A 15911-nucleotide genomic window follows, 5' to 3' on the forward strand; every position below is an offset into this window, starting at 1 on the left:
TTCACCAAGAGGGAAAGAGTACTCCCAGAGTGACCACAAATTATGCCTTTGTCACTGCTTTGTAGCAGCTCAGCATTCATCTCCACACACCACAAAGAACCTGTCTTTGTAAAACAAAGTAGAACTGCTACAGTGCTTTTAAGATCTGTGTTAACAGCAATACACAAAGAGCAAAACCCAAGTATTGCATCATATACCCTGTAACAAAACCTTAATGTAGCTTCTGTTGCAGGGGCTGTAACATTAAGATTCAGAAATAACTGCAATTCACACCCAGCACAGATGGGAAATGTGCTGAATGTCCAACTGACTTCCCAACAAAACCACAGTAAGTTCATCTGTCTTGTTTGGACACTTACCAAAGGCATTATTTACATTTATTAACATAGATCTCCTAAGCATTATAATTAACTCAATAGTAATGAATGTAAACATATTGATTTTTTTTTTACTTTAAGTACAGTATATCACAATTAAGCATACTACCAAAGGAGAAAGTTAATTCACTTTCTAATTAATTCTATTGTTCTGATCAATAGAAATCATTAAACAAGAACAGCAGTACCATTTTTAACCAGACTTTTAAAAAGTTAGGAAACAAAAGTTAAAAGAAGTTAAAACTACAGAAATATGTAGTGAGAATTCATAACAAGCTGCTCTAAATGTGGATGTTAAAGCCAGCATCAATGGACGCATTTGGTCTGGAGAGGGTTGAAAATCCTAGTGGTAAGAACAAGGGAATGTTGGAGTTGAGTGTGAAATGAATATTAACACTGCAGGAGGAAGGCAGAGAAGATGCCTGACTTTCTGCAACCTCTGGGAAGCAGTGGCTTGCAGTTCAGAGAGAGGTGCCAGAGGTTAATTAGTTGCTATCACAAAGTAGGTCAAATCAGAATTTTCTTTCTAACCGCATGTTGATTATTTCAAGTACAGCACAGTTTTTTCCTTGAGGCTGTAACCAAATGTGCTTTTCTCATGACTCCAAGTTAATCCTCCAAGTACTTCCAACTTATATTTTTGTAGTGATGAAATATGGAGTGTTCATTATATGGATATTAATATGCTTTAACTTCCCAGCAAATACTGGCAGATTTCACTGGATGGAGTCACAATACAGTTCACAGAGGCAAATCGCTTTCTAAGCCACTTAGCAAATATTAACCTGTTAAAACAGTTCAGTGACATTCAGGTAACCCATAAGCAAAGAGCCATGAAAACCATGACAAATTTTATTCTCAACTAGAATATTCAGATCATGGAGTTGCCATTTTGTAGAGCTTAGTGGCCCAAATGAAATAAATCAAGATTTTGTTATGATGGTTTCTTCAGAAATAGTCAAGGTTTTCTGATGCAACAAGACGACTAAAACATTATTAAGGATTTGTTAATTTCCATCAGTAATCCATTCATGTGTTTCTCAGACTATTGTAGAGACTCTAAAAACAAAATAAGGAGATCAGCCTACAGCTAGATATTTTAGAGTGCATGTTCTCCAATTTATTTAAAACCTAGTCTTTACATAATTCAGTAAAAGCTTTGCCAAAGCCAGATTGGCTAGAGAGTGAGTTCTTAATTTGGTGAAGCCTAATAGCTCATTTTTGAAAGGACCATAACCTTCTTTTCTGTCATATTACTGTTCAATGAACTATGACCAGAAGTGTTGTGGTCACTGGTAAAACAGCTTCAGATGCAATCACCCCTGGCATGTGCCAGGACTCTGGTGTTTATCAGGTAACAAGGACAGGGATTTCAATTTCATATTAGGTTACTCTTATTGCAAGCCAAATCTTTATAATTTTATGACATACTAAAAAAAACACCCACAACCCTGGTACATTCCAGGGCTATCCTATGCATGTACCTATGCACATTTGCTAATTGAATCTATTAATCTATTAATTAATTAATCTATTAATCTATCAATTAATTAATTGAATCTATTATTTACTATACTGCTTGTCTTCCCATTATGTATAGATGTTCCAACTTAATGAGTAATAAATTTAGGAATTCCCCAGCAAAGTACCTGGCCACCTTGGAGCTCAGTAAAAGCAGAGCTGATATGGCAGCATCGCATTAAAGAAAAATGAAAATTTTTTTAGAAATTCAAATATTAATATAATGTAGATGAAAAAATTATACAATCGAGGTATTTCACATTTCTATTCCATATATTCTACTCATACAATTTCAGAAAACCCTTTATTTCAGGCAAAGAAGTTACTTTTATACTTGTCCTCCCCTAAAATAACATCTCTTCCATTTATGACTACTTTTAATAATGTATTTCTAATTTAATTCTTTTATGTTATCAGCAACCCAGTAAATCTAACCAGTTTTATCAACTGCTAAGGATTTCTTATTACTAAAAAATTTCTATAGCAAATGCAAGTTCATATTTTAAAACAGATACATGACTCCAGCTAGCAGAGAAAAGGTCATTTTCGTTCCAACAGGCTGACATAACAAGTTAACTCCTTTCCACAGACCAACGAGCAGGTTCAAACTTCAGTTCTTTCTTTGAGGCACACAGGAACTGACACTGCTGCTGCTCAAGAGCCAAAAGTAGCATGGACACAAAAACAACACTGGAAGGCAGGACCTAAATTGCTTTGCACAGATCACTTCTGTAACACACACAGTGCATCAGGAGTGGGAATCATGCCTTTTTTCCTTTATCACTACGTCCAGTTGTCCTATGCTATTGGCTTCAGATGTCACTGTTTTTACTGGACAATTTGAAGACCATATTTTATTAGATGAACTTGAGTCTGCCACTAAAACTAAAAACACCTTGAATTTGTCAGGCTACTGAATTTCTTTAAAATGCCATTTAATTTTGTTGACTTGAAAGAGGCCACCACAACCAGAAGTTTATAAACCTTCTGCCTCAAGTGAACTATTATTGCGCTGTAACTACTGTGAAAACAATCTACTAAAACAGCTATAGAAGCTAGTGCAGCATACTGCTCACTTTGGACAATGTTCTGATGTTTGTATTTTAATATTTGGCTTTTTACACCTGAGCTTTTTCATACATTAGAAGGGCACCAGTAACAGCAGAAATATTTGCTTAGTAACTTCATACTAAGCTCTTCTAAATCTCCACTCCAGGAGAAAGGCAAAAAATAAAACTTACTGTTTCATAAATTAAAAAGCAAACAGATATCCCATTTTCCACCTTTGCTCTAAACTGACGGTGTTCTGTAAAAGGAGAACATAAAAACAGGCTCTACATAATAGACCAAAAATGAGTGGGTCCTTTACAAGGCTCTGGCTAAGGGATGCAGGAGATGAGGACACAGGACTTGCAAACTCTCAAAATCAACAGGACAAAGATCATTTGGGGCACAGGCTGATTGGCAGAGGCAGGCAGCGCACCAGTTTTACTTGCTGTTCTGACACAGTTACAGCACAAGATGCTCATCGCAGTGGCCAGCTGAAGAAGGTGAAAGTCAGTACAGAAGCAACGCTGTCTGAGTAGCTCCGCCAGGACCATCACCAAAGGCAGTAAGGCTACATGAGGAACAATCACAACCCCACTTGAAGGACAGAGACAACGACATGTGCTTAACCACAGTCAGGCTCCAGGTAAGCAACTGAAGCTATTTCTAGAAGCGAAGTTTTGGAGACTGGTACTTAAATGTCAAGCCTTAACCTTTCCATTCTTTTTTCCTTTTAGTACAGTCAAGTGTCTTTGGACTTCAACGTGAATCATCATATTGTGTCCAAGCCCACAAGCCCACACGAACAGAAATAATATGAGCTACTACAAACACTGAGGTGATTCAAGACATTGTCACGGTTCCCAGCATCAGTGGATCTCAATGGCAAGTAGGAGAAACAGAAACAAAGGCACTCCCAACATCACTTAAACGTTTTTGTATCGCCTTCTAGTAAGGCTGCACCGTGACCAAAGACAGCAGATCAGTTGCCACAAAGCCAGCAGAAGAGGACCGAGCAAAATCAACTGTTTTGGTATGATTTCCCAAGAATATGCATACAGAAAATATTTTCTTCAAAATTCCTTTTTAAACAACTAAACAATCACAGGTCTCAAGCTGTTTGCAGCATAATTATAGCCCGCTGGTTAATTCAAATTTGTTTTCCACAGAAACAAAGCAATATTTGGCTCAGTCAGTGCTATAAAGCTTTTGTTCCTAACAGCATTTAATCTCTCTGGGAGCCTTAGTATCACGTCCACATTTATCTGTCTGACAAAGGGTTTGCATTCATTGAGTCATTTGTAGTTTAAATTTGCAGACTTGCATTTTTTAATGATGCTAAACTAGAAACAGTTCATTAATGAATTTTTGCCATAGTTGGTGCTTGTCTGTTGATTCCTACTATTAGAAACTATCAGAAAAATAGTTTCTAAAACTATTAGAAACTATTCCTACTATTAGAAAAAGCAAAGGAAATACACATTTTGTAGCTTTTCTACATAAGAGAACTATTTTATTCACTTAATATTGAAAAAAGTAAAATAGAACAGTCAGAGAGTTCATAGTTTAGGCTGGACTAAGACTGCACCTATTTTCTGCTCTTTATATTTGGCCTTAAGTACTCAAGAGTTAAATAAGATTTTTGACTTGACAGCTTATTACTTCCTATGTGTTACAAAATACTTACAAAAACCGTTCTGCAGGAATCAGCAGATTACAGTTGTACCTCATGCATCCATAGTTTTCCCACACAGAAATTAGTAAGTTAACAGAGTTGCTCCTTAGAGAAAAATCTAAGGAGGCACCTGCAGGTTCCATGTTTTGTCATAGAACATACATCCCACTGTGTTCCTGTAACTGAATTATGAACTACTCCTTTCAAGTGTGTTAGAGGTTTTTTCCCTATATACTGGTCAGAATAATTCTGATACCTTAAAAGTCAGTAAGATTCTGACGTAAGAGTTTGGGTTCTTATTTACCATTCCTCTTGCTCTGTCACTTCCCACAGATATTTTAGCATTCCTTTATTACAGTTTGCTGGAGAGGATGTAGAGGGGAATTCTTCCAATTTTAAAATATTTTTTCCCTATGTGATAAAGCAGATCTACACATGCCAGATAAGAGGGGCATGCAATTTGTTCATCCCATGAAAAAGCACATTTTTGCAATATAGACATTGATACAATCTTAGTCACTGCTGGACAAAATATTACAACATTATAACAATAATCTAGATGTGCATTTCCACTTTAGTGTGATAGCTACAAAATATTATACTATAATTCCCATTATATTACCATTTAGAACAAGCAACTATTATTTTAAAACCCAAATATTCACCAAGCACTTTTTGGAAGTCCATAGGTAGCCCTATCCAAATGTCAACAGAAAACACCACTTAACACTAGAAAAGTCAGTGAGTAGAATGCGACTGGAGAACAAGATTTTTTTCACAGTAGCAAAGAAATAACAAACTGGCAGAACTGACATGCTGACAGAACAGGCTGAGTAACATATTCTAGATAATTCAATAAAGATGCTTTGCTATGTCACAACACAATGTCAATATTGCAACATCCTGCTGTATAAGGAGAAGTGTGTAATTTTGAGGACCTATAGGCCACATCATCCCTTATAAGGTCTCCCCAGAAAAAACAGCAACCACAAGAGACTTCATGACAAACAAGTTGGAGATTTTTTTCTCATTTTTATGAGTTTATTACAGCAATGAAATTTGTCATGCCAAACTTGGAATAATCTATTGAATACCTATTATATCGACAGGCACAAAGGAGAACACTGTTCACAAAGTTCCTGGGGTTAAAAGCAGTCTCCTACGAGAACAATACAAGCCACTTCTACTCCCCACTCATCCAATTCACCCATTTGCATGTATTATCAGATCAGCTAAAAAACATTTGAGGGGACCTGCATATTGATTTCAATACACTGAAACTTGAAATATCTAGAAAGTAATGTCATCAAATGGAAATGTTGCCAAAGACAGGTGAATGTGAATATCATGTAGTCTGTCAAATGCTCAGAAACCCAACAAAAGGGTTCATTTACTAAAATTGACCATTGAAGGCAGCAGACACACAGAGGGTGGTCTCACCAAAGAGTACTAATGCAAGAGGTCTGATGAATTACATACATATCTTTTCCCATTTAAGTATATATCACTGTACAGCATAAATTCAAAGAGCTCATTGTAGAGCAAAGCAGATAGTTGGAAAGACACAAAAGCATTAATCTATATAACCAATATAAGCAGCTAAAACTAATGCTGCTTACCCCAGAGTATTAAGAATTTATTCTACTTTTCTGCATAGTAACTGATTTCCATTAGAGCAAAGCATTTTCTATCAGACAAATTTCATAACCACATGACTCAGGATAGGCTGTGTTACAAACTCTTTGATAATATATTTAGAATACCACATCCGTTTATTTCTTCAAAGTTAGTCAGTTATTTATGAAAACACATGCAAAGATCGTTTCCATTTAAGATTAACATACTATTCCATGTGAAAGGATAGAAGGCCCTAAGATTACAAGTGGATTATTCTGAATTAAGAATTCTTTTATTTTATTAATCTTTAGAATTGGCATGAAGGTGACTAAAGTCACTTAATTGAACATCTAACTTTCTAAAAAGCAAAGAATATTCTTGCATGACAAAACCTTGACAGAACAGAACTCTGTAAAGTGTTTTTGCAAATAGTATTTTTGCATTATTGAATTCTTTGTAGATGTTCATCATAGCACTTTAATCTTCTGAGTTTCCACAAACCTCTCTTCCATTTGTATTAATGGAAGATGTGCACAATTTTTTCCAATGTCATTACTGGTGTGAATAAGAAATAATTCTCTTAGTTCTTAATGTATGAGACACCATGCCCCATGAACAATAATTGAGACTCATGTTCCTTTATGCCTCAAAGCTGTTAAATACAATTCAGAACTGTTCCTCACCCTCACTGTACTAGTGCTTTAATTCTTAACCTCTGGTCGTGTCAGTCACTCTTGTTTCTTTGTTTTCAAACATTTGGCAGTCATGTTAAATAACAGCTATGATGCCATGGGACACCGCTTTTTCAAGTGTTATTCACTGTCTGTGTTATTCACTTTCCTCTTACTCACTTGCTGAAACTGTCCACATAATACATGAAGTCATGTAGGTCTCTCTCTACATAGTCAACACAACCACAAATACGAGTATGATTTGACTAGTGGTGCATAAACTTGCTGTAACAGCTTTCACAATGTTTGGCAAACAGCATCTATACTCTAAATCCCAGTGAAATAAGTGCCGTGAAAGAAAATGCAGCCTGACAAAGACACGTGCATGTGCCCAGAGCTGCACGTTCCTAACTTGTGCACTAAGCCAGCTGCACTACACCTACATGTATTGGCACATGTCAGCATTCCAATTCTAATAGTGCCTAATTTTCCCTGAGCAATGTCACTGGATCTCTCCATCTTGGTGGAAAGTTCAAGCTGCTCTGGATCAGTATCACCAGAAGTCAGGGATTGTGTGTCTTCCCCATCAGCGGGACCCTTCGCTGTACCTATAATGTGAAGAGTTACCATTGCAGCCAGGACGCCCTGAAAAATATCCCTAGTAAATAACTGGTGATATACAAATCCACCAGCCAGGAGGCAGCAAGTCCCTGCTGGCTTCTTTCCCATTGCCAGGAAAGGCGTACCAGATCCTGCAAACCAAGCAGACTTCCTAGTGACAGAATCATGTCCTCACCTACAAACTCATCACACCTCAGCTTCTGCAGGTCCTTCATTTCAGGTACTACACAGCCACAAGCTCCCCATGGCACAGAACTCTCTGAGATGAGCTCCTCACACCCATTTTCCTCTGTCAGCAACTGCCACAAACTTCCCAAGAAGAGACTGAGATAAGCCTGCAAGACAGCCAACATTTTGCAGCGGCACTTTGTACATAGGTGCTTCATCCAAGAAGCCAAACCTGCTCACAACCACTCAGCACTTACGGAAACTAAGGAAGAGCTCAGCTATGGGGTACACAGATCAAAAAACTCTAATAAAATCTATGCATCCTGATCATTAGGTTAATCTCTAGATAAGTTGCTTGTAAATCATAAGCAGGTGATAAGCAGATGAAGCTTTTAAAGCTAAGATCAACTTTACTAGAGGAACTTGAAAAACTGGAATTTCATTTTAAATACAAGAAAAAAAAACCCCACTTTTAAGACCTTCCTACTTTGTATTCCAAACTACACTAAAGCCCCTGTTTTGTAAGATTGAGATATCAAGTATTAAAGGGATTAAAAGCTCAAACACACCTTAGTATACCCTAGGTCCAAAATATTTAGTAACAAAGTGTTTGTTCATCTGTGAATTCTAGAGTTTTATGGCCATTTATTTTACATCAGTATGTGTTCAATTCCACACACCACTTATTCCTCAACCCTTTACTCAAAACATAAGCTCTTTGCCAGTCTGCAGAATATTACTTAAGACAGAAAACTTATAAATATGAATAGTAAAAACATCAGGCAGTATAAATCCATATCAAATTTACTTTATTTCTGCAATGAAGGTAATTAATCCCATCACCTATTTTACAGGTCAACCTAATTCACAAAGGTTTTTTTATTTAGTTATTTATACTGCCTAATCAAATAGGTGCCATTTTGTAATCTTTCTCATTCTTTATAATAAAATATATGAATCATTTTAGCATTAGATATACAAGTCCTCCTAATATCAGGTCTCTGTGCCAATAAAGAAATGTCTTCAAAATATTGAGATATATTGACTCATTATCAAGAAATTATTAAAGCTGCTGATCACATATTTCTCATCCTCCAGGTAAGCTCAGCATGCTATAGTTTAAACATGATCACTAAACCTGTTCATACTTTCAACACATGGAGATAATCAGCCACACGATCCCCATCACAAAGGCTGGAGCATTCTCAGGGCTAAGATTAGCACTTTAAAGGCAACGCACAAAAGAAATGCTCCGTTTCAGCAGCAGAGATCAGACTGGGCTAGTTCTGATTTTTCTTGCATTTAAGACTACTACAGTTTAAAAACAACAGTATAAGATAAAACACTAGTGGTACTGTTTCTCTGAAATAGGTTCAAATGTCTCGCAACTCTTTTACCATCATGGTACTTCCCTTATATTTAAGTCATTTTTTTTAACAACTCAGAATAGGTAGAATTTATTGAAATAGCTTCTCTTCTGGTACCTTAAGTATATTTGATGCTTCCCATAAAAAGACTGAAGCTCATCCACATCTTGTAATAAGATTAATTAATCTTAAATATGAGCGTGCCTGGCACAGGTTTTGTACAGCCAGGTTTGTTCCCTCAGCCTTTCTGCCCGAGAACAATAGTGACCATGCACATGGCGCTGGATTCTTTCAGCCCCACCATAACAATGCCATGCTCAGTAACAACAACAAAAAAATACATCTAGAGGACCTATGCACCTCTCTCTTACAGCATGTACCTACTGTAGCTGAAGCAAAAGCCGATCTCCAAGTAGACAATACAAGCTTAAAAGTACTAATATGACAGGTATTAGGCTGGAATACTATTGAAAAGTAGTAACCTTTACAGCAATTTACAGATAGAAAAGTCACCTACACTGCTACCTGTACCTTTTAAAGCAACTCTTCCTCCTTTTGGAAGAGCTGATTCCCTAAAGGCAGAAGGAATTTAGTACCTTGAGCTTAGTAGTTTTTATTTCAGAGAAGGAAAAAAAGACCACCTGCATATGCTAGCACAGAACTCGCAGCAACAAAAGGTGAACAAAAGCTGCATCAGGATTTAGCAAGACAAAGGCATATTGTGAAGCTACTATACACTGACAACCTGTATAACTATGCAACTATTCAGATATGAATGATTCAAATTTATGTTTTAAGCTTTCATTCTAACTTTTTCTGAAGACATTCTATTTGTATTAGGGCTAAGACTTTAAAGAATAAACCAAGACCAAAGCAGGATGATTTCATCTCTACGAGAACTCACACAAACAAAAGTGCAGTACAATACAGCAGGTGATTTTAAGCTCAGTTTCCAAATGAGATAGTCAGGAGGAAGAAATGTTCACATATACACTATACAGAAAGCCTGCCAGCCTCAAAGCTTAACTTGTCATTTCAAGATCAGCTCTACAAATTAACAACACCACAAACTTTTCAAATGAATATACACAGCATCATTATGAATAGGGCTTAATCTGCACAAATTCTCTATGTTTCGACAAAAAGGGAAAGACTTGACACAACATCCATCATGAAACATCCAGGATAAAATCAGGGAGAGGGGTCTACATAGCAAACAAGATAAAATTCTGAGTGCCAATGTCATTTAATATGTAACAGGGTATTTTGCCACAGGGTAGTCTCACAAAAAGAATTCCCACCTTATTATCCTCATTTCTCTCACTTACATGTATGCTGGAGAAAGTGGCGATGACCTGGATGTTTTAAGCACAGGAACTGGGAATTTCCAGATAGCAGGAGAGCTCGTTTTCCATTTCAATGGCATGTTGTCACCACGGTACTACAATAACAGTAAACAGCGTTTCCATAACAGACTACCAACTAGGACTTCCATTCCACACACTACTGACACAGCAGTGGCTGCTGCTAAGAACAAGGAAATGATTCTGCCAATGCCCTTAAACCGATGCTTCCAATCTGTAAAACAGGGCTGTAAGGCATCTCCTTTTAAATCCTGCTGTCCCCTAAAGCAATATGATGATTCTATCCTTCTAACTCAACAATAGTGCCACCTCGTTAGGGAAGCACTGACTGCAGTATATGTTAAGAAAAAAAGGCAAGACTGCACTCTGCACCAGCATAATGCAGCTTTATTTAATAAAAGCAGCTAATTTTTAAAGAACTGTTTCTGATGCTATTGTTCTACCTTAACAGGGACACTGCAGCACTGTACTATATATTCTCTTCCTATTAACCTCATTTCTGACCAACGGAAACAGAAAAAAAAAATGAGTTTCATATGAAAATGAAACAACATACCTACTCAGAATACACTTGTCATCCTCTGAACATTCTTCTTTTGAGCTGCAACAATACAAATGGGATATAAATCTCAGCATAGCCTTAGGCCACGGCTAATAGAGATCAGGGACTAAATTCAGCAGCCTGTTTTCCTCCTGTGCAAGCTCTGACCAAACAATACAAGAATGCCATTATGGAAAAAGCCCATTGCAAAAAATCAGTCCTTCTAATCCATAGCTAGGAAGACAAAATAAAGCAGAAATCGCTGCAGGTTTCTGCATGCTCTTCTAATAGCTTCTGGTTCAGGATGCTCTCATTTTCCTATTCTCATTTCCAAGGAGGAAGAGCAAAATCTCATGCATTTTACAACATGATATGCGAACACAAATATCACTCTGTCTTCTGCAGTAGAGAAGCAGAGACTAGCAGGCTGTTAATAGCAGTCTTTGTAGGAACGCTATCAACAATCTAATTCTCAACGCCCCCCCAGCAGCTCCCAAATTGCCTCCAGAACTGACGAAGCAGATGGTCACGCAGGTCCCCATCAGGGACCACTCCGCAACTCAGGGCTCAGCCTGGTGACCTCCTGAGGCTGACGGCAGCAGGGAGCAGGGGAGGCAAGCCATTAAAAAGGGAATGGGGAATTTAATAGCATCTTATGCAGAAGCAGAGCAGGTTTCTAGGGAAAAGAAGGCAGAGATTCAGCTATACTGATTATCTTATGGGGAAAAAATACATCACCACTAATGTTTTTCCACAGCGGACCAAATCAACACTAAGATATTTAGTCTACAGATTTCAGAATAGTCTCTGTACAGCATGACACTTTTTCTATTCATCAGGATAGCTTAATCCTCTCATTGAAAAGCCAACACCCTGTCACGCTACTTAGCAATAAAGCATTGAACCAGGAGCTATTTCTATAAATTTATTCATTCTAGCAACATTTAACAACACTCTGATCGGGTTTCTGTAACAGTGAAACATCTTGTTTCACTGTTACAAAATGTTTTCACAATGTTAAATTCAATTTTGGGATGAAATCACCAGAGAATAATTGCTGCTCCTGATCAGCATTACTGAAAATGTTTGCCCAAAATATTTTGGGCATTTGAAGTTGTTACCAAAACTAAAGGCAAGGAATTAAAATAACACAGGATAACTTCACTCAAAACCAGATACACCCCTTCAACAAACAATTGAGGGCCTCTCTCTCACGTCTCTGCATTTCCAAGTTACAAATGAGCAGCATTAACCCAGGCAACAAATTTCACAGGAACTGCTATTGGGATGCTGAACAGACACCTCCGTGTATGACAACAGTGTTTATACACTGTGACAATATATTAAGAAACACAAGTCTTGCAAAAACACCTATGCAGTTTTAGCACAGTCATACTTTTAGCAAAATAATTCAAGTATTTACATGCCAACAGGCATGCTTGGCTACATACTTGGTCAGTACAGTGTCCAGTCTCTCACACACACAACACACTGGACTATTACATCTGCACTGCCAGCTCTGCACTGAAGGTCTTGAAATCAGGTTGAAAGATACTGGATACCAGCTATTATACTCACAAAGTAAAAAATAAAAAAAAACAACACATGAATTTGCATTCATACACTCAACTCTACTGTTACATTCACCATTATACAGAAAGAGTCTTTTAAAATACAATAAGCAAACGCAGTTACTCCCTTCCTCAGACTGAGTGCAGCCAGTGCAACCAACTGGTAACTGCTTGTAAAGTCTCTGTTTCACTGCTCTGCCACCCCAAAGGAGATCTTCATACGTTTTATTTATTAAGAGCAGCATGACTAATTTAAAAAAAGAGAATGAGGCTAAAGACAATCAATGGATCCTTTTTTCAGAAGTAACTCCTGAAATACCCTTTTGATCATTAAAAAAACATCCAACTAAAGCCACAAAGTCATTCCCAAGCAATGACTGACATTTAAGTCAACCCACACAAGCACAGAAACCAGAGTTACTTCCCACTTTTGACCCCAACAAGATCATTCACCCTAGAGGCCAACATGAGTCCTCAAATACCTGCTCTCCTTTGTGTGTTCCTCATCCCACTTATTTTTCCACTTACTCTACAAAAAACATAAATAAAACTTTTCCAGATAAACAGTAAACATTTTTTTGAAAGTTCAGCAATTCCAAGTACTGCCAACCAAATCCTCTCTCAAAGTCCAGCACAACCTACTCCACCAAACAGCCCATGCACAAAATCCAGAATTGAAGAAAGTAGCAGTGCCAGGTACTCTAAAAATAGAGAAATGCTTCTCACTTGCTAAAGAACAACCATGTGAGAAATGAATCACCTATCTGCACATAAGGAGAAAAACATAAATCAAATCCCATTTTCTTCCTGACAGTCACAGATTGGTTGCATACTCACAAGGAAAAATACTAATATTATGTATTTTATGCTTTACATTAATTATTCCTAAGACAATAGAACATTTCAATATATAATTCTGGTACTTTAATTGAGGCTTCAAGAGAACAGTTTAGCTGCACATTTAAAAATATTGGAAAAGTAAACTGATTTCCTGGAGTGCATTGCACCCACTGAATATGTATTTTCTGTTCTCATATTACATAGCTTTGCCACTAATGAAGGATTCTGAGGGCCAAAAGCAGTATATACAGCTCTGTGCAGAATCCTCCTTGCTAAGAAAAGTTATTTCCAGAAAAGTGCTCTGAAAACATACCAACTTGGCACACAAACTGGAGACCTGCTTTAAGTTTAAAACTCCTAAATGCTGAAAATCCCATGATAACTGCACCAATTAAATATAATTTTGGGACCATTCAAAGGGCTTGTTTTCTGTAGTTTTCTCACAAGCATGTTCATATTCAAAATCAAAAGTATCTCCTATTTATAACTTGCTTGAAGTTATATTCTACTTATTATCCAAGTCTCCCACACATCCTTTATTCTGTGTACAAAAGATGAGAAAGCATTTGGGGTTTAAGCAACTGTCTCCATGCAGGTGTTTCCAAAGCTGCACTGAGCACAGAAAGTAACTGATAGAGTATCACAAATTTCTGCACAAAACTTGGCCATCAAGGAAAGGAACAGGTGGCATAAGAAGAAAAAAAAAAGGAAATAATGCCACCAAAGGCAAAATCCCAAGGTGCCATTTTACAGATCTGAGATGTTAAGCAAAGCCAGAAGCTACTGACTGGGGCTGAACAGCAGTGCAGCTGATCTCACAAAGAGAAGAAACACCAGAAAGCGCTAGTGTTAAGAGAGGAAAGCATTTCCTAACCCTCTTCCTCCATCCCTGCACCTACATTCTGCTTCACTATTGACCAACAAGCAAAATTCGGTCCCAGATGAAAAGAGCAGACACAGCATCACACTCAGCAAGCACATGACCAAATCACACACAGAGCCCCCTTGCCAGGGCACTGATCACAGCATCTTTTCTTCTGCAAGCTCTCCCTGACCTTCAGAGCAGGAATGTAGCTAAAACCACAGCTCTTGTGACTCTCTTCCTTTTCAGGGGATATCATCTTCCTTCCTTTGTGCAAATTGAATGCTAAGCTGCTACCACGTTATGTTGCACATACCAAATGTCAACACATTGTCCTCTTACAGCCCACTGTGTTCACATTTCTGGGGCATCTGTACAGCCAACAAAACTTTTGAACCATCTCCCTTAAGACTTACTTTCACAGTTGTTCAAAAACAAGAAAAAGGCACCAGCAGAAAGCTGTATCAGAGCCCAGGCAAAATAAAACTATTCTGTCTGAAACTGCCTTTGAATGCCACCTGAATTTTTGTAGGAAAACTGCAGAATAAAAGTCAACTTCTAGAGATATTTCTGTATTTTCATCAGTTTGCACAAATAAAAAAAAATTAACTCTTTTTCTTCAGCTTTAAAACTATTAAAAACAAAACTGAAAAAAAATACTTGCTCAGTCAAGTGATTTACTGTATTTAAAATAATTGCTGTTCCACTTTAACAGGCTACCTAACTCTCTCCTTTTATCCATCTCTTAGGAGTCAGAGGAAGTGAAAGCACTAGGTGAAAAGTAGGATTATGCTATATCACAACTTTCTCAAGTCCTCCAAATCCTTTCTAGCATGACCTGAAAAGTCTTCTCACGTCCAGAATCTCAGGTTTCTCAAGCTTTCCAGAAAGAAAAACAGTCAAACCTACAGTGACAGTATGATGTACGTCTCCCATTTTCATCTAGACATGGAGACAACAGAAAGGTCTTAATATTTGTGTCACAAACTATTTCCTATTGATATTGTGTTTATATAAGGAAAGATGCCAGACTCAACAACAAGAAAAATATTTTAAAACAGTAGTGGTAAGAGCAGTAAACATATTCAAACCTCAAAGATTCTTCTCCCCTACACCTGTGTTCTAAAAATTCATTGATACAAAAGCATGTTTCCATTTTGAAATGCACACTTTTTTATATGATAAAATCCCTGTTTTATGATACTAGCACTAGTAGAGCTTGCTTCAAACTAAAGGTAGAAAATCAGTTTCACACAGGGAGGAATTGCTCTCATCTTTTCCATATCTTCAAACCACCAGCCTGCTGAGCTGATGAATCCTACATTACATGAAAGTATTTTGATACAGAAGAAAATAAAGCAGAACCCCCAAAATCCAGTAAAATATTCCCAAAGGCATGGAGCTCAAATGCAGTAATCATTTCAGTATCAAAATCATTTCAACAATTTAAATATGGCTGCAAAGGCACAAGTCTAGAAATTGAAGAAGAGAAAATAAGGATGTGTATCAATTCTGTACAGGTTCCCTAAAAAACTGACCGTGTGATAATTAAATTGGCTTATTTATTCAGCTCTTTCCACTTCACATGGGTGCTTCTTATGCCTCTACCTCTGTCTTTTCAGTCTATTAAACTGCAGCTGTTCCAATTATTGGAAGAGAATAATTAAAA

At 37.3% G+C, this 15911-nt stretch overlaps 1 protein-coding gene across 10 annotated transcripts in view; it reads right to left on the minus strand.

The window, feature by feature from the left end:
* The window catches only part of KLHL13 (kelch like family member 13), an 80553-nt gene that overhangs the window by 26930 nt on the left and 37712 nt on the right, over nucleotides 1-15911 (minus strand). Inside the window, exons 2-3 of one of the 10 annotated variants that reach the window (XM_066339242.1) lie at nucleotides 10985-11029; nucleotides 10393-10505 (exon numbers count right to left, since the gene is read on the minus strand). The exons of 8 other annotated variants lie outside the window; for them this stretch is intronic. In XM_066339242.1, coding sequence (XP_066195339.1) covers nucleotides 10393-10490 — 98 coding nt within the window. In that variant the 5' untranslated portion in view covers nucleotides 10491-10505; nucleotides 10985-11029. Of the gene's footprint in view, nucleotides 1-10392; nucleotides 10506-10984; nucleotides 11065-15911 lie in introns of those variants that run through there. One more of the 10 variants, XM_066339248.1, reaches the window with a different exon arrangement.

The sequence above is a fragment of the Sylvia atricapilla genome, chromosome Z (assembly GCF_009819655.1).
Source record: "Sylvia atricapilla isolate bSylAtr1 chromosome Z, bSylAtr1.pri, whole genome shotgun sequence".
NCBI lineage: Eukaryota > Metazoa > Chordata > Aves > Passeriformes > Sylviidae > Sylvia > Sylvia atricapilla.